Raw genomic sequence first — 26,059 nt, 5'->3', positions numbered from 1 at the left:
TTAGGCCCATACTGTCACCAGGCAATGTATGTCAAGGTTTCAATCTACATTGACATGTTTTATGGGAAATAACATCCTAGAGTAAGTGAGTTAAGAACTGGAATACAGCAAAATTGACTAAATCTTGACTAAAGGTCAGGATATCATTGAATGGGATTACGTTTTTTCAGACACAAATTCAAATTGTGGACCATCATGTTCTACCTCGCCCTAGAGTCACCCTGTTAAATTGGAATCTGGAGACTGTGCCAGCCACTGAGTAAACTGAAGGTAATGAAATGTTTATGGAAGTAGTTTGAAATGATGTGTGCTTTGTGGTACATTATCCATTTGATAAAGGACAGACTATGGACAAAAAGGAATTAACATGGTCAACAACAATACTGTGACATACAACTGACAAATTGTTATTTTTAAGTGGTTTAATATGTGCCAAGGAAACATTTTTAAACTAAAATGGTTTCCATTACTACTTACATTTTAACATTATTTTATGAAAATATCTCTGTTCATACTAAAATGACTGAAAATGTATATGACGTAGATATTTACCTGCACTGGACATGTGTGTATGAACAAAAAATCCTTCAGGGGCACCACAAGCCATGGAATTTATTGCAAAAGTGTATCAACTGGTAAATTATATGTCTTTAATGCATGCATGCAACATTCAAGCTGTGCAAAATGCAATTTAGATGCATACAGTTAAGCAACACAAGGGTGTCCAATCAGGAAATGAGTCATTGTAATGAGGATCCAATCAGGGACGGGCCACATAAGACCAAACAGATTAGAGTGTGATAATAGTGCTGCATTTTCACCTGTCAACATCGCAACTCTTAGTTGACAGTTTCAAAAGTATACATCTCTGGAAAGTGTTTTCAAAAATCTCAGTTTTGGGGGTTAAAGATTTTTGGGTTTTTTTTTGTTCTTTATTTCGCCTTATACAATTTCTTGTATTAGGAATTTGGTAGTTTTCACATACCCCTTGGGGTCAGAGCGCAGGGTCAGCCATTGTACAGCGCCCCTGGAGCAATTACAGGTTAAGGGCCTTGCTCAAGGGCCCAGCAGAGCAGTGGCCTTTTTGGCAGTGACGGGGATTCGAACCGGCAACCTTTGGGATACCAGTGCAGCTCCTTAGCCTCAGAGCCACCACTCCGCCCAACAATGCTGGGGTAGTGTGTACTAAAGGCAAAAATGAAGACTAATGTATATGTTTCTAAAGGAAAATGTATTAATATGTACGTAACCTTAGGATTAATATCTATCTATCTATCTATCTATCTATCTATCTATCTATCTATCTATCTATCTATCTATCTATCTATCTATCTATCTATCTATCTATCTAACCTTAGATCATTTCACTATGTAACTATCACCAGCTTGTATTACTAATGCGAAGCAGTATGGATACATTAATTCATTAGGCTTATGCTACATTCTGAGCCTACTTTCTGCCTGTTACTGCACAAATCAAAAATCCATTGGCCAGGTGACATTATTTAAATCTTCAATTGTCCTATTTTGGTTAACAAGTTCATTCTGTAGCCCATCTGCTTCAGGGTCCCATGTGTTGTGCTTTCAATAATGTACTCTTCTGCACAAAGTTGCTAATTGAATGTTTGTGAATTTATAAATATCACTAACAATTCTGGGCATTTTCTTCTGATGACTTAACATTATGAAAGTGTTTTTCTTCCCTTAAAACCACTATTCACTGGACATCAATATATTAAGCTTTTGTTAATCTCTTTTATTGATAAGCAAAAGGAGATCCCACAGTGGACTCCCATTCTGTTCACGGTTGGCTCCTGTCTTCCACCTAATGCTGCCATGTAATGAGTCCCCCCCCCCCCCTTTTGACCCAGAATTAGATTAAATGGTTTTGATAATGTATGTAGGATATGTACTGTATGTGCAAATCTTAAGTGCTTCACATACTGAGGAATTAGCTTACAGTCACTTTGATGCCAAAAGTTAAACTCTGAACCTGCATCTTTGCACGCAGAAGTTCAATTCATTGACTACTAGGCTGCTGTCTTCACTTCACGGCCTTAAATGTTTTGCCCAGCCCCACTGCCCTTTTAATTTGTGTAAGTGAGGTGGCATAATATTAACAAGGTGATACAGTCAAGTGACATTCTGCTTATAGCTACAGAGACTTGGTTTCAAATCCTGATTAATTAGTTAGCTAGGCCATTGTTACATGTTGGCATTTGTTACATTTTTAAAAAATTCTTACATGTTCATCTTGGCATAGCTGTTAACTCTGCTACCTCATAACTTCAATGACTTGGGTTTGATTACTGCCCAGGATGCTGTCTGTGTGGAGTTTATGTCTACATGAGTTTACTTAGAGCACCCAGGTTTCCTTTTGCAAAGTAAAGACATATGTACCTGGGTAAAAGGATTTAAGTCAGTTGTCTTACTGTAGATGTATGTGCTGCAATAGAATGAAGCCTTGTCCAGGTCTGTTTCCTATATAGTCTACTTCCAGAATAGGCTTTGACTCTGTGGTTAAAAAAATGAATAGATGGATGAATGGTGAGCATTTGTTTGAAATTAAATTTTGTCTGACTTCAATCCCGCCACTTCTCCCACTTTATTGGATATGCCAACTACAAAGTACAGGTCAGAACTGTAGCCAAAACTTCACAGAGATGTGATTGGCTCTCGCATTCTTGATTTTATATATCACATTAGGAGCATGTGTTTTGACAGGTTGTGAGGAAAGTTAATGTCTTCTTTTATTCTGCATTGTTGCTGCCAACATCTGGAATGTGAAATTCCAAAGATTAAGTTTTACATTCCTCCGTCTGCTGGCCAGACCTTGGAGTTTTTGAAAGCCATGCAGCAAGATAGGGACTTTCTTATTCTCTATGAAAAAACAAATGAAAAAAAAAAGAAACAAAAAGCAAGAAACCTCCAATTCAACAGCAAACCCACAACATAGGCAGTTCTTAGGGGCAATTTTGTAAGAAACAGTCATGGGTGGAGGGCTGTCCACTCACCACTCAGCTTCCCTTCCTTTTCTTGCTGGTCTCTTCCTGAAGTGGTGCTGCCAAGTGAAGTGGAGTTTCAAGGCAGGGCAAAGCGAACAGGAAGCAGCCTGTTTTTAAAACTCTGTATAAGAATGCACACAGTGCCAGCTGTTTCACAGAAAGGTCAACAGATGACCTTGTTTAGCAAAAAACCATTTGATGCAAAGATGGAGAGTTTGCCCATTTGGCAGAGAGACTCTTCAATTTATAAGAATTTCCATAAATGGTGTGCTGTGATATCAGAAAGGCATGCTTTCAAAATATATGAAGATTTTTATACATTGATTTCAAATCAATTTATTTTTATATAGTGCCTATCACATTGATAAGCTCAAAGTACTGTAGTTTTATAATAATGCACTATTGGATAGGTGATTTGCTTAGGTTCATTAAGTGGGTTAGTTGTGGGAAAAAACTGGCAGAGTTGTTGCTTGAAGTCCAAAGCCCCGTCACTAAGCTACACTGCCTGTTAAGAGAAAAATGTTGCCTATATAGTATCTTTCCAATCAGGATTATGAATACAAATTTACAGAAAAACTGGAGAAGAAAAGAATCACTAAGTGGTGGGGAGTGAACATTCTGTCTCGTGATTTTATGTGGGGCCTTCCGAAAGTGAATACCATTCCAAGGTTACATTACAAATACTATACAGTACTAAGTCCGAGCACTACCACTTAGGGTTACATAGTGAGACGATAAAGAGATGGAAAATGTATTCATATCATTAAAGAACAGGTTTGATATTTTTCAAGTCAAACTTATTTTTTCTGATCATTAATCTGGTACCAGATATGATGTCCTTTAGTGAAGCATTTTTAATAAATCTTAAAAAATAATGTGCCTCTTCTTGCAGGTTAAAATGCAAACCACACCCCCTGGAGGTGAAAGGTTGCTGTTGAGGGAGGGATTCAATGAGTTGAAGAGCACAGCCAGAGTTCTTTTTAAAAAAGCAGAATCTCATAATTTTTTTTTCCAAAAACAACATGAATATGTAGTTTCACAATATGTCCAATCACAAGACGCAGATCAGTGCTCAAGAACATTCTTGGCTTGAGAATGAATGTATTTGGTAATTTTTAAATCTTCTGTTTTCACGTTTATATAGGCAACCCATAGATGCTTTTTCAAACCATAAGAGCAGGATTCTTCATTTACCAATCTTGGCTACAAATGAGAGTTTTTTTATTTCAAAAAGGCATGTTAGATATCTGTCGTGCTCACCACAGTAATTATAACTAGCAGATAAAGTGTCTGAACAAGTCAGATTGGAGATGAACTGACACTCGTGTGCATTACAGTTAATAACATGTTAATCAGCAGGGGGGTCACTCTGCTTGAGAGTTCAAAGCTGAGGTTAAGAAGTCATTTTGAAGGAGTGATCGCCCTCAATAGTAAAATTAGTCAGCTGCATTTCCATTGTTAATATCCAATGTAAAGCCAAACCCAGTTTGTAATTATGTTTGGACACCCAACATCTCCTCACTCACATCAAGCCCTCACCAAACTCTTAAGTCTTAAGGTAGGACTTTAACATATTTGTTTTTCTTAAAAGCTTCGTCTCTCGATAGTGAGTGAGTTCCCACTCATTTATTATCGTATCACCACGTCTACTGTGCACATCCACTTAAAATGTAAATTCAACAAGTAGTATATGAGTGTTGTTTGCACACAGAGGGGAGCATTTCAGTGTGGTATTACTTTTAAAATACTAAGGAAACAGAATTTGACAAGCTATATATTGTATGCATTTATATTAATTATCTTTTTTCTAATTCGCTCCAGTGTACAGAATAAAAACAAAAAAAACTGGATCCAGGCTAAACTGAGGTCTCAAGGCAAAGTTAGAAGTCAATACAAAATTGAGCTGAGAAGCAAAGCCAGACGTCAGGAGCATGAGGATGTCAAGAAACTGAAGAGGCACATGAGTTAGAGACAAAGAGGCAAGCCAAGACATACTTCTTAAAGAGCTAAACGGCCAGCTGGCAGCTCTGATCCAATTTTAATAAAGTATCTTTTAATATCATTCTCTTGCATTCTGCACCACTTCTGTGTTTGCGATAAGCTCTGTATAAAATAACGATTGATAAACTGAACGAAACGATTGCCAAAGTAGGGCATAATCATGATTCCTAAGTTTTTTAATTTTAATATTACTCTTTCTTTTATAGTCAATTTTCAAAAAAGGAAAGAAGAACAGGAGCATACTATATTAATGGTGCAATATAAAATATAGACTTTCACATTAATCTTGACAGTGGAACGCTGATCATGAAAAACAACCTCTTTCAGCAGGAGACCGCTTCCTTTTGGAATACAGTAGCTCCAAATGTCAAATCTGGTTGTTTGAGATTTCCAGACAGAAAAATAATAAAACCTAAAAGTTCTAAGTATATTGTTCAGCCCCTAACGAAAACTCCCTTCATACCTCCCACTGCTTTGCAACAGTTCTGTGAAAACATCAGGACAGGAAAATATTTTTGTAGTTTTTTAGGTATTTTTTTTCCTTCTCTAAATGAATCTAAGTATGTCTAGACACAAGACCAATTGCATCGTTTCCAACTTTCCAGACAGGGTGCAACCTTCCAAAGTGAAGAAAAACTGTCTGATTGTTAGTAGTTATAGAGAAGGCAATCAAGGAGATATCTGCTTGATTCTTTTAGAAGCTAAAGTTAGCAGTGCAGTACTGCCTATTCATTAAGCTCAGACAGAAACTAAAGCTAAATTTGAAAAAACAAATATGTACAAACACTCATAAATGCACATACGTACAAACAGAAATGATGTATAAGAAATCCCAAAAGCATGCTTTAATACAAAATGGATGATAAATTGGACTGGACTGCCAATACTGATTCTCTGTGCAAGAGAGGACAGAGCCGGCTATACTTCCTTAGAAGACTGGTGTCCTTCAACATCTGCAATAAGATGCTGCAGATGTTCTATCAGACGGTTTGTGGCGAGCGCCCTCTTCTACGCTGTGGTGTGCTGGGGAGGCAGCATTAAGAAGAAGGGACACCTCACGCCTGGATAAACTGGTGAGGAAGGCAGGCTCTATTGTAAGCATGGAGCTGGACAGTTTGACACCCGTGGCAGAGCGACGGGCGCTCAGCAGGCTCCTATCAATTATGGAAAATCCACTGCATCCATTAAACAGGATCATCTCCAGACAGAGGAGCAGCTTCAGCGACTGACTGCTGTCACCATCCTGCTCCACTGACAGACTGAGAAGATCATTCCTCCCCCAAAACTATGTGACTCTTCAGTTCCACCCGGGGGGGGGGGGGGGCTTTGGTGAACGTTAACATTCATTCAAAGTTTTGTCTGTTTTTACCTGCATTTTTATTACTCTTTAATTTAATATTGTTTTTTTGTATCAGTATGCTGCTGCTGGAGTATGTGAATTTCCCCTTGGAATTAATAAAGTATCTATCTATCTATCTATCTATCTATCTATCTATCTATCTATCTATCTATCTATCTATCTATCTATCTATCTTAAAGAGATTCTTCATAACATATCATAACTTGCCATAAGTTAAATAATATGCCAGAAAGGTAACTTGTCCCTTTCCTAAATTTATATTGCAAATTGAAATCTTTATGCATCTACAGTGGCACCAAATGGCAAGCATCAAAGTAGAAGAGATGTCAGCTTTAACAGGTGGCTCAGGCAAAATATGAAAGTGAAAGCAAATCAATGTTGGTGGTTAATGTGAATACAAATGCAAAACTCTAATGGGCTGTCAGACATGTCAAGATAGATAGATAGATAGATAGATAGATAGATAGATAGATAGATAGATAGATAGATAGATAGATAGATAGATAGATAGATAGATAGATAGATAGATAGATAGATAGATAGATAGATAGATAGATAGATAGATAGATAGATAGATTATGTTTAGGTGTGGCCCAACTGTGATAACCATGTCTGTCTATCTTATATTCATACTCCAGCAGCACCTTACTGATACAAAAAACAATATTAAATTAAAGATTGATAATAATGCAGGTAAAAAAAACAGACAATAACTTTGTATAATGTTAATGTTTACACCCCCGGGTGGAATTGAAGAGTCGCATAGTTTGGGGGAGGAACGATCTTCTCAGTCTGTCAGTGGAGCAGGACAGTGACAGCAGTCTGTTGCTGAAGCTGCTCTTCTGTCTGGAGATGATCCTGTTTAGTGGATGCAGTGGATTTTCCATAATTGATAGGAGCCTGCTGAGCGCCCCGTCGCTCTGCCACAGATGTCAAACTGTCCAGCTCCATGCCAACAATAGAGCCTGCCTTCCTCACCAGTTTATCCAGGCGTGAGGTGTCCTTCTTCTTAATGCTGCCTCCCCAGCACACCACCGCGTAGAAGAGGGCGCTCGCCACAACCGTCTGATAGAACATCTGCAGCATCTTATTGCAGATGTTGAAGGAAGCCAGCCTTCTAAGGAAGTATAACCGGCTCTGTCATTTCTTACACAGAGCATCAGTATTGGCAGTCCAGTCTAATTTATCATCAAGTTGCACTCCCAGGTATTTATAGGTCTGCACCATCTGCACACAGTCACCTCTGATGATCACGGGGTCCATGAGGGGTCTGGGCCTCCTAAAATCCACCACCAGCTTCTTGGTTTTGCTGGTGTTCAGGTGTAGGTGGTTTGAGTCGCACCATTTAACAAAGTCATTGATTAGGTCCCTATACTCCTCCTCCTGCCCACTCCTGATGTAGCCCACGATAGCAGTGTCATCAGCAAACTTTTGCACGTGGCAGGACTCCGAGTTGTATTGGAAGTCCGATGTATATAGGCTGAACAGGACCGGAGAAAGTACAGTCCCTTGTGGCCCTCCTGTGTTGCTGACCACAATGTCAGACGTGCAGTTCCCAAGACGCACATACTGAGGTCTGTCTTTAAGATAGTCCACGATCTATGCCACCAGGTATGGATCTACTCCCATCTCCGTCAGCTTGTCCCTAAGGAGCAGAGGTTCAACCATTCCTCAGTAGTTTTCCCCAGGGATTAGTGACAAGTTTTAAGTTGCTGTTTCCTGATACATGTTTGTTGTAAGGTCGCAGTCAAAAGCCCAAATAATTAATTGAGCAAAAGATCCTATTTTTGACACAGCTGGCTAAGACAGTTGTTGTCAGTGTCATGGGAGAACAGGACATGACTTCACTTCCAGGTCCAGATTGTGCGCAATTCATAGTTGAGGTCATTTGAGAATGTCCTGAGTGTACACATACACAATGTTCTGTAATTAGGATTAGGGTTAGTGTGATGCATGTGTGCATGTTGACTTCAGACTCCTCCATCTTTCCAGAAGCATGTTGATTAAGTGCAAGCTGACTCTGTATATGTGAGCATGTTTGTGTGCATTTTACACAAGGAACTTCCAGGGCTGCTTTTTGCCCAGCTTCAGCCCCTGCCCATCCACAGGAAGTACATAAATGAATACAGACATCAGTATCCAAGTTATTTTAATTTTTAGTTTTATGTACACAATTGAAGGGTGTCAGAGCCTGCTCAGGTGTACTTTTGCCAGTTTTCACAGGGTTATTTTTGATTGGAAATAACAGTATTTTGAGCTGGATCCAAATCTTTAAATAACCTTCTGTGTTGCTGTGATAAAAATCGTGATTTTATGCAAAAGCCATGTAATGTTTTCATTGTATTTTCTACTGAAATGTAAGAACAAAAGTTACTTATATAATAACTATAAATGTGAATCAACATGTTTAAATCCATCCATCCATCCATTATCCCACCCACTATATCCTAACACATGGTCACGGGGGATGTTTAAATAAGATTAGCTTTATCAATCTCTGCATGCTGCAGTATTATCAGTCTTCTACTCAAGCATGATTGACAATTCTTTCCACCAACTGGTATCCTTCTTTCATGTTACATTTACACTCACCTATATGCTGTCACCACTAGTACTTTACACACATTTTGCATGTACAGTCTTTTTAAATCTGTTACTAGCACTTTGGTTTAATATTTGAAAAACATATAGTTATTTATTCATATTTATATCTTGCAATGATACTAAATGGTGAAAATATACCTGATAGAAAACTAAACTGACTTCAAATTTAGATTCAGCAATATAAACTGGGCTTAGAAGACCAATCACTATCCTTGGAACAAAATTGTCATTGTCCAGTATAATTAATAATTATTTACATAAGTACCACATGAAAGAATGATCATTTGCTTGGTGAGTAAATTTAAAGGCAGATTTCTACAAATTTGTAAACACTTTGACACTTTGAAGGGCTCGTAGAAAGTAGCTATACATGGGCCACACCAAAAAATATTATCTGGCTCATCTTCGTATTAACACTTGTGATAGACGGCCGGCAGCTCAAACTGGCTCGGATGCCCCAAGAAGGAAAAGATGGGGGCAGGCAGCAACTTTTGGACACTGCTTCACCCAAGACGCTAAATGGCAGCTGCCCTGGAGTATAACGGTGTCCCGGATTTCCACAGGGCATCCTGGCACTTGGAGTTCTGTTTCACAGCCCTGTTGGGTGCTGTGGGTGCTGCCAGGGGGAGCTGTCGAAGGGAGTTATGGGACCTTCCCTATAGCCCGAAAGTACTAATGGATCATGTGGACTATATAAAGGACTGCTGAAGACCCAGTAGGCGAGCTGGAGTCTAGAGGAGTGTGACAGAGCTTGCTGGGAGGTGTGGAGGAGAGAAGAATTGTGTTTTGATATTAATTTAATTGTGTTTATTGTAGCTGTGGTGCTTTGAATGCACTGTGCAAGAAGAAATAATTAAAGAATACTTCTTGGTGCTTTTACCCTGTGTCTGTGAGTCTGTCTGTTGGGTTTAGGAGGGTGACAGCGACCCCTAGCATTCTTATACAACTTGAGATAGTCAATAAAAATATACCTTACAGCAAATAGGCAACATTTAGGAATGTTAACTTGCTCCATCCACAAACTTACAGGCTAAATGTGTAAACAGTGTGACAGTTTTCGGTCCTCTCGACCCCTGGAACCCTCTGACCACTCTTCAGACACCAGGTAAAAGTCCAATAATTATTTATTTGGACAATAATAATGTGCACAAAAAGGACCTACACTCCACAATACTCATATAATAAATCAATAATCAATCAATACAATAAACAATCCTCCACTCCCAGACTCGTTGCCACCCTTCCACCCAGCTCAGCTCAACGCTCTGGTGTTTCACAGTCCTTTTTATAGTCCTTGACCCGGAAGTGTTTCACCCTCTCTGTCCACATGACCTGGAACACTTCCGGGTCAGATAAAAATCCTTTCTTCTTCACCCCGGAAGCACGTCATTCCTCCTGTCCATGTGACTTGAATGTACTTCCGGGGCGTAGGGCAAATAATCCTTGTTCCTCCCTGCAGCGGCCCCCCAGCAGGGTTGGGGATAAAAACTGCATTGTCCAGAATTCCCTGCTGGCATTCGGGGCATCTCCATGCTGCAGGGAGGGCTCCACCTGGTGGCCTGAGGGTATTGGCCGGGATGAATGGCCGGCCACCTATCACAACAGCCATAAAAATATGCCAAGTATATGACTTTCCCTACATACTGTATAGCTGTAATTTTTGTAGTGAAAGAAATATTGCAGCCCAATATTCTGTATGTGAAATGAAATTGAAGAATCAGATCTTGATGAAAAAAGTTGCCTTCACTTAGTTGTGTAGCATAAGGGGCATACATGTAGCCCAAAACATACAATTGCTATAGATTAAAAATCCACTGGAGTGATTTTGCTTAAATCAGGGACACATTTTACAACACTCAGTGCATGAGACTTGCACCTGCTTGCCTCCCAAAACTTAGTGACAGCAGCAAAGTACAAATTATGCCAGCTGTGCTTCATTTTGCTTCTGGAGGCCAGAAGAAAAAAATAGTGTAACTGTCCATTTTCCTTGTTTTAAACTGAGTCACAGTTAGGGCTGTATGTGCTTCAGAAGCAAAACCACTGAATGCATTTAAGGTCACGTTAAATTAATGTGTACTTCCTCCACATTTCAATTATTCATTTATTCTCAGCAACTAAAAAAAATCAGGTAAAATCTTTTTGAGTGTTTATGAGAAAATTGCTATATTAAATAATACAGAGTAACATTTTAAAGCAAAGCAAAAAAATCTCAGGTGTCAGATCAGTTGTACTGAACCCAGTTCATTGCCTTGGGTTGGACCAGTTGGTCAAGGAATAACCTACAAGACTAAACTAAGCTGAGTTTCTCTCAGTGACCTGAATATATATTCTTAGATTACAGTTCATTGAAACCAACTCAGACTTCACATGAAACCTAAATGAGCATAGCTGGCACTGAAAAACAATTATACATGGTAATTTTAAAGTTATTATGACCATAAAAGCAAAATCAGAACTATGGAAGTTATTTTCCATTGTTAGTAACAATAAAGGAAACCAGCTTTTGGTTAGTGTGTTGGATGCTTAGCAGTTCTATCATTAAGCAGCAGTAACTCGGCAATCTCAGGTTCAGGAGTGGATTGGAAAGGAATCAATAGAAAACAATTATAGTGCCAGAGAAGTGCTTAAAAATCTGTTGTCAGTACAACTGCAGATCCAAGAGCAGAGCAGTGAGGTAGAAAACAATGTCATAAAATGCATTGTGATGGGTTGTGTTTAAGTAACAGAAGGTTCATTATGGATGTGATGTGCAAAAGATCTGTAAAATACATCAATAGTATGTAGTGTGACTGCTGCAGTGCGGTTTGGCTCCATTCTCCCATTTGCATTTGGGAGCCTCTTGACTCTGCAACCATTGATAACGTTACCAAGATCAGCCGGTCAAATGAGGACGCCAATATCCATCCAAGAGGTAGGTGTATAAGTAACATAGTGCTTTTATTAAAAACAAACAGTGTCCAACAGTGCACTGCAATTTTCTTTAAATAAATAATCCATAAAACAGTGTAAACATGGAGATTAAAAACAGTCAATAAACATTACATAAAACATACTTGTAGGAAGCTGTCCTTTAAAATCCCCAAACCCTATTGAATCCCTTTAAAATTGACGCTTCTCCAGCTTATCCTATTTGGATCACACAGAACGGAGAGACATCAACCAACAGGCCCAGGCAACCTTCAGACCTGCTTGTGTACCCGCCGCCCCTCCCCTGGCATTCCTGGGACTCCTCTGAGCCTCCACTCCCTTGACTTCCACTGCCATCTCCAGCCTTGCAGGGGAGTCCTCAGGAGTAATTGCATTGCTCATGCTGCCATTCTCACTAGGAGTAACCCTTAGCCCCCTCAAGCACTGGCCACACACTCCTCTACCGGGGCTTATATTCCATTCTGCCTGTTTCTTTCAGTTTCGCACCGGCTCTCTCTTGTTCCTGCCCCTTTGTCCATTCATTAACCTCTTTCATTTTCAAGGCTTTCCTTTTATCCTGGCTGTTAAATTGGGTGCAGGTGTGGGGAGCCGCTCCCTTCACGGCATCATTAAGGCGCCTGACTGACATGTGTTTGCGGCATAGCCAGCCAGCACCTCCATTAACTGCAGAGCGAAACACACTCACCGCACACCTGCACCTTCTTGGAGAGCGTTCATTTATTTAAAATTAGCCAACTTTTGTTGAGACGTGGACCCACTATATCACAATGACTAGAGGAACATGAAAATAGTGGCAGGTGAAGCAAACCACCCTTCCTTTCCATTCAAACATCAGTTTTTGCTTTGAAAAAAATGCTTTTATAATATTTTGCCATTATATTTGAATAGTGACATCTGGGGGGTATTTTTCATACGTGGATTACTCGCTTAGCCGGATGTAATTGTTGACGATTTGGCCTGATCCTGGATCTGTCGGTTTTTTGAAACTCTTGCTGGAAGTGTTGGCATAGCAACACATCCAAATCCGCAAACCTGCTCGGAGCAGGTTTGTTCTGCGTAAACAAGGATTAGTTTACACACGTGATCAGTGACGGTGCGTGGAAGTCATCCAGTCAGGGCTTCGCCGTTCATGAATGAGCGACCAATTGATATTGGTGCGCAAATTATACGAAGATAATTTCATATAAAGAGGGTTTTGCGCGATCGGCAAGATCCTTTATTGCCCCCGGAGGAAATTCTGTACGAAAGATACCGCTTTAGCCGAGGGGGAATATTGAACCTCAAAGATTTATTAGCTCCGTATATTCGAAGTCAAACTCGGCGAAGTCGGGCTCTCACAACCACACAGACAGTAGGCATTGCTTTGAGGTTTCTTGCAAGCGGCACTTTTTTATATACTGTAGGCGATGCGGAACAGCTATCGAAAAGTGCAGTTTGCAGGCAATTCGTAAAGTCTGTTTGGCTCTGAAACATTTCCTTCAGGTTTTCATTGTGTTTCCTGGACACCTGCGTGTGCAGACAATAAAAGAGGCGTTTCATGCCATTGCAGGTAGGTAATACACAGGGCTAAAACACGCACAGTTCCATAAAAGAATCCCACAATCAGCCTAACATTCTCATTACCAGGATTTCCAAATGTGATTGGGGCACATGGAACTGATCAGAGTGGAGTTTGATCAAACATTATTTGGAAAATGTACCTCTCCTCATGATGAATAATCAGACACAGTGTCTTCATCAAATATTTGACCTTCGTTAATATCTCGTTGGTCAGACACAGGTTCAAGGGATATGACATTCCCTGCAACTGACCCAACAAAAAAGAGGGCTATATGGAACATACCTATAGCACACATGGAGGACAAATATGCAATGACCATCCTTTACCTGAAATGAAATGACCACTGCTTCCTGCCACTGGTTCTGAGGAGGAGCTTCCCCCTGGAATGCCCTCAGAAACACGGCGATGGGCATTTTGCTGGAGAGCCAACTCTTCTGCAGGGGTTAGGTCTGGACCGCGTGGACCTCCACCTGTTTTTTGCTTGTCTACCTCCTTATTAGCTTTAAAATTAATGTTTTTTATATTATATATGATTCTTTATGTCAACAATTCTTTAAATAGTTATATACCAATATTTACCAGTTTGAAGTATATTCTTGTACTTCACTTTAACCTGTTCCCATGTTCTCCTTGTGCTCACGTTTGATCTGGAATTATGACATATTAATAATAATTAATCTGACACATAGGAAATGAAACGCTGCATTCAGTAAGTACAATGTACACTTTTTAGCGTTTAATTTTTTTCGGCCACTTTTTGCCAGCCGTCTTTTCTGGTCTGGGCTGCTTTTGCAGTGTTACCCCTTGTGTATATTAAATCTTGAAATTCTTCGTGTCCTTCGAATAAAAGGTCTTGCGCCGCGTGTGTGAAAAAAAATGCGCCCGTTCTTTCGTCCTTTTGTTGCAGCCTATCAAAGACTTGCTGATCATGTTTTCTAGACTCAATATATATGGGCTTTTCACTCAGCGCGGGCGCGCGCATTCATCTTGTATGATTAGATCCAGCTTGACTAATCTAATACATGGCTGCGTTTGAAAAACCGACTTATCTGGATGAGTTTCACTGGCATTAACTCATTCAGGATGAGGCACCTGATCTCGGATGGTTAAGCGACGTACGAGAAAATACCCCCCTGATCTGACAGTCCTAGTGTTGATTTATTAATCCAAATAAACAGGGATAATCCAAAGCAACAGTTTAAAATGACACCAGCTAAATGTTTGCTGTCCCTTTGGGTCTGACTATTGAAGTGTTTGACTATGTCTAGGTAGCTTGTTCACTTGTAAAATCAAACAACCATTCATGAAAGCTGGCTTCACCTACTTGTCCACTTTTAAATTCAATCAGCCATTCAGAGAAGATCTTCTTTCCTCCTTCTCTCTATTTCTCTGAGCTCTCCACCTTTTACTTCTATAGCCTTCACATCTGTTCTGTTTTTCAGAAAGCCATAAACCCAGAGATGTGCAAGGATCGAAAACCAGGAATCAAACTAATCTTATGTCAGGACAACAGTGAAACAAGAATTGTAATTGACAGTTCAGAAAAATAAGTCTTAAACCAGAAAAGAACTAAGGAAATTATCTTAAGTATTTTAACAAGCTTAATCCAATCTCTGATACAACATAAAGGACATGCCGATATTGATGACATCACATATAGCACAAGCAGGAACTCATTTCAATAGCAACCATAAATGCCATTGTCAGAATAAGGTGCCGTATAGAAGAAAACAAAATGGTGTTGCAGCATAATGGTAAAAATAAATACATTTCTCTAGAAGAATTAGATGACAAAACAAATATCAAAAATCTGTTATTTGAGCATACAAACCCCATTAATGGTATATAAATTGGGCCCAAACATTTTAAGCACTAGAAAAATTAAATAAAAAAATGACCAAAGCAGCCAGATGTCACTGCTTAGCCCAATACTCAGTGCACTACCATTCCAAAAATTTTAGGTCCCTCAAATGGCCTCTGGAAACACTTCGCCCTTCTTTATAAACTTCAGAGTGCTAAATAACTTGGTTTCTTTGTACTAGTCAATAGGATCTCACCCAACCCAACTGGAGCCACTGATCTGTACCTTGTGATATGGGGGAAAACGTAACTCTTAGCTATATAACAATGGCCTCCTACCCACACTAGCAGCTGTTGTAAAATGGAGACACGAACATGGCAAGAAGTGGTTAAGGCCTCCAAAAATAACCATAAAGCAGGCCAGGATCTTCACTGGAGAGACTGACCCCAGACCAGCTTGCTACAGAAAACTACTTGCAGTCTTGTGGCCAGGCTAGGCCAAAAGTGGGAAAACTGGCATAACAGTTCAAAATATAAGGAAAAGCCCCACAAGGGGGGAGGTGACCATAAACACATGGCTTTGGAAAAAATGGCAAATAAAAAATCTTTATAATTAATAGTTTATTTGAAAAAAACTAGTACAAAAATGCTCAAAAGAGAGCAAAAGGATTTGCCAAATGGTTGGCAGCAAACAAGTTCCAATAATCAGAATTCTCAAAACAGAAACCATACCATTGCTCTGAATACAAGCACAGTGACCTCCTAATCTGAGCCTTCTATGCATAAATAGCCAGAAGGATGGCTCTGGAGCAGTGATGTCAGTTGTGGCCCAACCTCCTGGATCCCTACCTACAAAGCACAAGGAATTGAGGCTCACTTTAAAGTAACAAAACATACTTATAACATAAGGATAGGAGAAATAATGATTCAAAAACAGCAATAAAAACATAAAATACACATGAATACAGATTGTTACATAACTGCAACAAGAGGGCCTTTTAATGGACATCTTTTTTTTTTGGGACCTTCCACTGTTCCATTTTACTTTAGTTAGGTAACAATATGGACGGAGAGGCCAAATGCTCAGTAAGATGACTTTATTAAAATATTTAATCTATTCTAATATGAGTATTGGAATGCATGTCTACAATAACTCTGCTCATATGGTAAATGTGACAACTGCATATGAAGGTCGGTAAGAAAGTATTGAGCCTGACTTATTATGAGAATCACTATTTAGTCAATAACCACCTAACAGCCTTGTGTTTGGTCATGGATAAAGTGAGGTAAGGTACCAATCAGAAGTACCGTAGCTGGCGTACATCAGTATAAGATGCTTGAGGCAGCAATCCTACACTAATGTGCCTCATCCGTTTATTTGATATAGACTTAATGCATAAATTAAACAAATGTCATTGTAAATCATGTGTTGAAAACTTATGAAATGTAGTTAATTATACTTATACTAGTCATTTTAGCCGTTACAATAAACGGGCGCTAGAACAGTAGTGCATAAACCATTAAGTAGAAACAGATCTATATTACAATGGCAACTGGGACTTTGACCACATTCTTTTTTCGGTTGGTCGTATTTTTCTTTCTTTAAGACTTTCTTATGTTGACTGTTTACGTTGCTGAGTCCTGACAGTTACCGTCGTGGGCTGCCACTTGTACTATTGTGTGTCTTTAATTTTCTGTGACGAGGTAATACTGCCTTGTACGCTCTATTCAATATGGGCGCATAGATAATTAGTTCAAATGCTGTGGAATATGTGAAGAGCAACAGGTGCAAGATCTTTATTTTATGCGCGCCCTTTATTCACTGCGTCCAATCGAGGGTCATCCATTTGAGGCTCGCCTTTTGTGCGCGCCCTTATTGAAGATGCCTTTGCGCGCCCTTATTGAAGGATACCATCTTGTACGTCTGCTGGCTTGTACGTCCATAATATACGTCCGTAATATACCTTTAATTTTCCTCTGGCGGGTAATACAGGCGTGCGTGTTTGGTAATATGCCTTTAATTCTCCTCGACAGTATACTGGCTTGTTTGTGGCTGTAATATGTGTCACTGTATTGTGTACCTTTAATTTCCTCTCGCAGTAATACTGGTTTGTATTTCTGTAAAACACCTCTACTTTCTCTGACAGTAATATCGCGCATTGCACCGTGCCCCACGCGATGCGCACGTTCACCAGAAGACACCCACACACGACACCTGGACGCACATAGAGATTTTTTATATATAGATTAATTGACTGATTAATTAATTTTAGAGGGTTGACATAGAATGAGAAACAAAAATGAGTGTGCTCAGTATGATTTACATTCATTATAAATCTGTTTCACTGCCTGGAAAAATTCCCTGCTCAAATTAGTTAATCAGGTGACTTGCCAGGAATGGCATAAAATACTCTTAGTTAAGAATTTAATCTCTTTTACAGTGTATGATTTGGAACAGACTAAGTACAGATGGCTCAGAGAGCAAAGAATGTTTCTTAAAGATTTGCCTGAAGTGACAGTGTTTATTTCATATTTAATGTGCCAAAATTCAAGCTTGCCTAGAAGATAAGACGTGTTAGTGTAACCCTGTTTGTAATCTTATGCAAAATTTGCCATAGTCTTCAAAGCAGAAAATCAAAAAGAAAAAAAAATCAAAAGAGAGTTGTTGTGATCATGTCCAGTTGGTGAGTGAGCCAAATAAAGAATGCATTCACTCAAGCTTAGGTTTGTGAGGGAACATATTATCCAAGCACCTCTGGGAGTTCTATTCCTTTCAATAAGCACCAACAGGGAGGAAAAGATAATTCTGCCAGTACATGGAGATATTACAGTTGCAAACTAAGCATGTTAGCTTGGCTTATGGAATTGTGGCACTGCTTATTTATATGGGTTCTTTCCAGGAATGTAAGCTTTTTAACGCAGGGGTTTAGGGCTTTTCTGAGCTTTTCTCATTTGAACAGCATGAAGAGCACTCGGCCTGCAAAGATGCTGTTTTTGATGCAGGCCATCAGGGAGTGTTCTTCCCTGTCCCTGGTTCATCTTGTAAGACCCTCCTGCAGGGGCACAGCTGTCCTAAGTTAAAAATTACATTAAGCAGGTTTTGGCAAGAGGCAAACAGCTCCATGAATCAGTGTGTTTAACAAGACAGGAGAGCTGATTGAATCCATTCAACAGAGGACAGTGTGCCCGAGTGCAAGCAATATGGCAAATATAGAGATATTTCATTTCAAGTTCACTTTTTTACATCTTTTTGCAACAACAACAACTTTCTTTTTTCACCACTTTGCATGTATTTACAGGTGTTTATGGGGATATCCTGTTGTTTTCTTCTTCTACTTAGTTCCCTCTCATGCCCTGCACACCTGGACTCATGTTGCATATCTGAACACTGCTGTTGGATTGGAGACTATTGGGGGAACAAAAATATGTCTCCTGCAAAATACTCAAGAATTGTATTGTATTGGTATTGTATTTACATCCAGTCTTTGAAGAATGACAATTTCATTTTATACCATTCCAGTCCGGATTGGGCCATGAGGATAAAGTGGCACCTGAGGGTGTTTTGCCTTTTTTTGGTCATTTGTTTGTTAGTTTTTTGTTTTTTTTAATATCTGTTAGTTTTTTGCCTCCTTATTTCCCTGTATATATGCTATGATGTTTGTGCTGTTGTGTTTAATCTTAGTTTTTTCATACAACATTGCTATGAGGCTGATTCTCTTTCTGTTACTTAAAAACCCTTACACCCTGGGGGGCATTTTTCAGCAATCTCCACCTGAGCTTGGGTACCCCAAAATAAAGCCTTATTATTCAAAAATAAAGGTAGGACAATCAATTTTTTTTACTAAAACTGAACAAATAACTTCTCATTTGAGTAGAATCTGTGTCTGTATCAAATTTAAACATTCTAGTGGTAAACTAGAAAAAAAAAACAGGCGGTTCACAGTAATATTTTAAAAAATTTTATGTCTGACACAGTATATCTCATGTGCAACTAATGCCAGGGAAGGTTTTTCACCTCTGAGGCATTCCCAGACATGTCAACTATACCTGTCTAAATTCTCATGTTTGATAACACAAAGAAATAAGCAGCTACAGCATTTGGCACTGTGGGTTCGCCTCCCAATCCAAAACCTCTCCAAACGAGGATTCAGGTTCAGAGCAATTTTATGGCACATAAAACAGGGGAAACGTAAAGACTCTGAACCCCATTCCACAATACTCTCTTACACCCAAGTACACACCTACCCCACATGCACATTTACATGAAACTACTGTATTTATATTGTTTGCTCCTGCATCAAATAGTGTATTTTTCCCTTCCACATGCCCGCAGCTGTGTCTCATTGTGTTCATATTTGAACATTTACGTATCATTGGAGATGTCACAGTGGCTGCAATCCATTGGTATAAAGTTTGTGAGTGTGAGACCTATTGAGTCCGAGCTAATGGCCCAGAAATTTGATGGGGTACTTGCCAAAGGTGGCCTTGTGGCTCCTTTATTTGGAGGATATCTCATAATAGATGCGTCATACAATAATGTGTTTGGACTTGTTTGATCAGGAGAATCTACTATAAGTACTGGATGTGTCATTTGTAGATATTTGGCTGTTGTTTTGTGAGGTAATATGCGAGAGCACATGAACAAGCAGAAGAAGAGAGTAATGCTGTTTCTGGTTTACAACCTATAGCTCGCATTTGCTTGGTCACTGGGAGGGCTCATCACATTGGTTGAATCTACTAGCTGGGACTTTTTGATTAATGCATAACACTTGGGTTATTCCTTATACAGAATAATTGCTATGATTTTTTCAAATATTTTTGTGACCATTTATGAAACACCACATGTATGATTTCATACCAGATTAAAAGTCACCCGGAAATATTATAACAATTTGATTACTAGGAGTATAAAGTCAACACCCGTCGCTTGCAAACAAAGTATTGTTTTCTGTCTGTGTTTGGCATACATCACCTGTGTAATATAGTGAATGATTTTTAAACAATCGTTAGGACCGGTATTGGGCTGCTCAGAGTATAAGAAGGTCTACGAGAAACATGAAATTACTGGTTAACAAACCAAAGTACTGTTATGTATTTTTCATTGAACTGTTTCACTAGATTATGTTTGTGAGCTGATGACACACTAATTATAATAATAATTAATAATAATAATATGCATTTTATTTATATAGTGCCTTTCCCATGCTCAAGGCGCTTATTTTGGTATAATATTTATATATTGGTACAAATATTTCTGCATAGAAGACTAAACAGATAAATGTGATACAAAGCATGAAATCAGAATAAAATTCAATAAACAGAGTAAAATACTAAGTTCAATATTAAAAGAAAAGCCTGAAAAAATAACATCTTTTATGATTATAACACACACAACAAATTATCCTGAGCATCTGGTACAGAGACGTAAACTGAAAGAATGTTAGGTTAAGTTAAAAGCCTTCCTGAAACATATGAGTTTGAAGTTGTTTTTTAAAGGAATGAATGGAGTCCACTGATGTAATTAATTTAGGGAGGTCATTCCAAAGTCTTGGCACTATACAGCTCAAGGCCCTGTCATCCATAGAATGCAGGTAACTGTGGGGCACAACAAAATTGCCAGAATCAGAGGACCTCACTGGGCAAACAGGAGCATAGTGATGGAGAAGGTCACTGATTGTATTCCGGTGCAAAGCCATTTAAAGCTTTGTAGGTTATTAATAGAATTATATATTCAATTCTGTAAGACACAGGAAGCCAGTGACTGCGAAGCAGGATGGGTGTTATATGCTCGCTGTTGCTGGTTCATGTAAAGACGCTGGCAGCAGAGTTTTGGATCAACTGGAGCTGTGATATAAGATTAGAAGGGACAGCTGCCAGTAGGGAGTTACAGTAATTGACGTGGCCATGTGATAAAAGCATGGATAAGTTTCTCAGCATTAGAAAAGGAAAGGGCGGCACGGTGGCGCAGTGGGTAGCGCTGCTGCCTCACAGTTAGGAGACCCACGTTCACTTCCCGGGTCCCTCCCTGCGTGGAGTTTGCATGTTCTCCCCGTGTCTGCGTGGGTTTCCCTCCAGGCGTTCCGGTTTCCTCCCACAGTCCAAAGACATGCAGGTTAGGTGGATTGACAATTCTAAACTGTCCCTAGTGTGCGCTTGGTGTATAGGTGTGTGTGTGCCCTGTGGTGGGCTGGCGCCCTGCCCGGGGTTTGTTTCCTGTTGTACTGTGTACTTTGTATTGTGGGCATCAGTTGATGAAGAAAGATTCACTGATCTTGACTTTGCTGACGATGCTGTGATTTTCGCGGAGTCAATGGAGGCTCTGATTGAGGTTCTTCAGAGACTGAGTGAGGAATGAGAGTGTCTGGGCTTGCGAGTATCCTGGATACAAATCAAGATCCAGGCATTTAATGATCTCTTTGGCACCGCCATCAGTAGTGTGTCTGTTCTAGGAGAGAATGGTCAACCTCGTCGAGAGGTTTACTTACCTCGGCAGCAACATTCATGTCTCTGGTGACTCTTCCTATGAAGTCAATAGGTGGATTGGGAGAGTATGGGGGGTCCTGAGGTCGCTGGAAAGGGGGTGTGTGGCGCTCCCAATATCTCTGCAAAAGTACTAAGGTCCAACTGTTTAGAGTCCTGGAGCTCCCTGTTTTGCCAAGGTCTGCGTATATTCAGTTCTTGACCTGGTAATTCTCTTCTTGTGATGTTTGCATTGCCATCTTATGTGCGCAATTATTTTCTCTTGAGTGCTCAGTTTACTTTTATTCATTGTGCACTTTAGTTTAATTGTCAAATCTAACCTCTAATTATAACCCCAAATAGCACTTTGTGCGTGTGAGTGTGCCATCTGTCCAGTTCTGGGTCCTAACTTGTAACCAATTCTGGTGGATTATTTTCTGTGACTTTATAATACACAAAGTGGGCTGAGAAAATGGGTGTGTGATTGCATTATAATTTATTCAGAAGAATTGGTAGACTGTTTTTCACTCTCACATTACATAAGTTTTATGTTCTTGAATAGAAAATCACAATTAACTCTGCTATGATTCCATCTTGAAACACAATTAAAACCCAAGGGAGAATTATTTTTAAAGCCACTGTACATATTTACAAGCAGCACAGCAAGAGCAAAATACAAGCTTAGTAATGTTTGTCTTCTTTCCAGGGCATTGGGCTTGTGCCAAGGTTGAAATTGAAGTGAATGGCAAATGTAGGGAAAGGTGATTGGATACCTAATAGAAGCCATATTCCTGTAAAATCGCAAAGGCTGCTAACTGATTGGTTACCGTAGGCAGTTAAAATGCTACACTATAGAACTTGCAATAATTGTGGTGTGATGGGCAACATACAAAAAAGCCTTTTGCTGTTTGCAAGGTTTGGCTAAAGGCAGCTTACAGTTATGAACTGGATGGTCGCCAGTCTCATTTATAGTCTAAAGGCCTTTGGCTCGACCTTGGCATTCTCCCCAGTTCACTTCAACCAAGGTGGGGGAGTGAGGGATAAAGGTTCTAAATTCTGCCATTCCATTTCCTGGAGCTGCACTGTGGAAAGGCACGGTTGCTCACTCAGATTTATGCTCTCTAATTTCATCAACATGCAAGTTTTGGCAGCCCTTCACTAAGCCTGCCGATCAAACCCTGCAACATTGGCAGGCCTTCAGTCATCAAGGCTGGCCAACAAAAAGCAGCATGTTGAAATGAAAAATGATTTTTTTTCCTTTTGTTACAGAATCAAGAGACTAAATAGCAGGTCAGATGAATGAGACATTTCTATGCACAGCCAGGCAAATTTGGAGCAGTAAGAAAAAGTGCCCTGTCCAAGCACTAGCATAAAGCGCTGTAACTGCACGCTACTATCATGATTCATCAGTTACGTTTTTATTAGGTGCCTGATGGTCTCTGTACCACATGATATAAATTTAAACTAAAGGTGAGATGTTAAAAACTGTAATTTTTATATCGAAGAGAAGACCACCAAGTCCTTCATGCACGTTTGATTGACTAATTGGCTAAATGCCGTCTAGGTCACTGCTTTTACTTGATTTGGCAGGTGGTTCTAGATTACCAGGACACTTTATGTGAAAAACATGCCTCCTGCTTTTCATCTTGAATGCATTTCTCCATCTTTTCCCCCAGTGCCTTTTCTATACCAAAAATGTGCTGACTGGCAGCCATTCAACTGGACGCTCCTAAAATCTAATTCAGTTTCTTCACTTGTTACTGTTTTGCCATGTTTTATCTTCTGATATTCTGGGTGTGACATATTTCTCTTGAATCACACTGTTGGTCACACTTTAATCTAAACAGAAAAGGAAGACTCCTGGAACTTGGACCATCCAAACAACAGCCACATTCCCTGTAGCACACAGGACAAAAAATGTCAGCAAAGACACCAGGCCAAGAATCGGGATAAGGTGAACAACAGTGGCAAAATGAAGACCAACAACATTCGAGAGGAGCCTCGAGTTCTGGTAAGTGGAACCTTCAGCAAGGAACATGCACATCACAGTGGAAGCCTATATGTAATAGAATCCATAAAAAATGAAAATAGGACAAACAAGGTAGACTTTATCTTGGGGTTCATCCTTTATACCTTGCAAGGGTTACTATATTTTTCAGTTGTAGTATGGGTCACTGTATTTGATGTTGCTTCTATGGGCTTCCAGGTTTTCTATTGGTAGTAAGGGCCAGTGTATTTTTCTTAACTACTATGGATTGGTATGTCCTTTATTATAAGTGAGAACCTTTTCCTTCAGGTACTCTGGTTTTCTTCTTACATCTCTAAAGTTTGTGTAGATTAGGTTAATTGGAGACTCCAGATTTGGCTTGTGTGAGTATATGAGATTGATCCCAGCACAATGGACTGGTGTTCCACCGGAGTTGGTTCCTGCCTTTCAAATGATGTTTGCAGGGACAGCTTCCGGCCCTTGTGACTCTGAACTTAATTAAGTAAGTTCAGAATGTAATGTGATGCTACATTCTGTTATGTTATAATATGGGTGGCATGTTGGTACATCAGTAACGCTGTTCACAACCCCAGTACTTCATGTGTGTTTGTTCTTCTTGTGTCAATGTGCTCCAGTTTTCTACCCCAGTTCAAAGACATGCTGGTTAGCTGGATAGGCAATGCTGATGCTGGCCATGATGTGTGTGTGTGTTCACACTGTGTTCGCTGGTGCCCTGTCCAGGGATTATTCCTGCCTTGCACCCAGTGCTTGCTAGGACAGGCTGCAAGCTCCTGGTGACCCCATTCTGGATAAGTGTTTTTTGATGTTGTAAAATGGTCCGTGCAAGCATAATTGTTAGTATGACTCAGTCAGTAGTATATATGTATATGTTGGTATGGTCATTATATTAGTCACTGATAGTATGAGTCAATATATTATTCATTTCTAGTATGGATCAATGTATTATTTTCATACCTGTAATGAGCCACTGTCAGAGTTGGTTCTAGCTTTTGGTCTGGTTGCTGCCTTGCAAGACTCTGACTGCTCTTTATCCTAAATAGGATTAAGCAGGTTTAAGAATGTATGTATTTATGTATAATATGTTTGTACTGTATAAATGTATGCATGTACAGTATGTAATATAATAAGCCAGTAACTTCAATTGTTGTTATTAGACAGCAATGAATATTCTTCATTAGTAGTAGGATTCGGGGATATGACCTAAGTCCATCAGATGGCCCATTCACACAAGGCCAATTTAGAATCACCAGCTAAATTAATACATCTTTTGAGAAAGGGAGGAAAACCCACAAAGACATGGGTATAATGGCAAACTTGACACAGACGACTAAGCATAAGATTGGAACCCAGGATGCTGGAAACACAGACAGAGCAACAGTGTTAACCACTACATCACCAACATACACAATGAAAAAAACATTTTCAAACCTGCTTAATCCAATTCAGTATCACAGGTAGGCTGGAGCCTACCTTAGCAGCACTGAATTCAAGACAGGAAGCACTCCTGGACAGGACGCCAATCTATCACAGAGCTCATTCATGCACACATCCATACTCACTCAAACAGGGTCAATTAAGAACTTCTAAGTAATCTATCATGGAATAATAGAATGTAGTCCTAGTTAGGGGGTTAAACCTCACAGTACAGGAAGTACACATTCATATTCATACCACACTGTGGTATAAAGACATTTCTGTAGTCATTTCTAATTTTCAGGCATTGCTTGTCTTGGTACATAAATAACACAGTTGACTCTGGCCACTTTTGCATATCACTTCTGTGTTTGCAGCTGAACCCAGATTTGTGTCCAGCCTCACTCCTGGGCACCTGCATGTCTGAACCCTTCAACTTTGCATTGGTTTTCCTAATGCTGATCTGTAGATGCTTCAGCCTGCACCACTCAACGAAGTCATCCACCAGACCTCTTCATTCTACCTCCACGCCACCATTAGACCATAAAGTCGTCTGAAGACCTCTGAAGGTGGTATCCAGCACAGTACTCTTGAGACTCCTGTTTTGTTGAAATCATCTGTATGGTATTGGATGAATAAGATATCTCAAGGCATCTGTTTTGCAGTTTCTGTACTTGACATATGTCATAAATTGTTAGCCTGAGGTGTGACTATGTTATTCTACTTGCCACGTTGTGGTGGTGAGGGTGATGGAAAAGAGAACAACTTAAACTGGAGTTTCCACAATATGTTTGTGGATGTCACTTTATGCCTTTGGTAATTAAATTATTTCAGTGTAGTACCTCATATTTTGCACATTTAGAATTTTTCCCAAAGCCATCTTTTGCCACTGTGAACATTAGAGCCATTTAGTTTTCTAA

General features: G+C 39.6%; 1 protein-coding gene across 1 annotated transcript in view; it reads left to right on the top strand.

Annotated features, from left to right (window-relative positions):
* LOC114665387 (insulin-like growth factor-binding protein 4) overlaps nucleotides 1-26,059 on the top strand; it is a 95,222-nt gene that overhangs the window by 54,943 nt on the left and 14,220 nt on the right. The window contains exon 2 of the mRNA XM_028819924.2: nucleotides 23,566-23,729. Coding sequence (XP_028675757.2) covers nucleotides 23,566-23,729 — 164 coding nt within the window. The remainder of the gene's footprint in view (nucleotides 1-23,565; nucleotides 23,730-26,059) is intronic.

The sequence above is a fragment of the Erpetoichthys calabaricus genome, chromosome 14, assembly GCF_900747795.2.
Source record: "Erpetoichthys calabaricus chromosome 14, fErpCal1.3, whole genome shotgun sequence".
Taxonomy (NCBI): Eukaryota; Metazoa; Chordata; class Cladistia; order Polypteriformes; family Polypteridae; genus Erpetoichthys; species Erpetoichthys calabaricus.
Note: the sequence above shows the minus strand (reverse complement) of the source record. Positions and strands in the feature narration are given on the sequence as shown.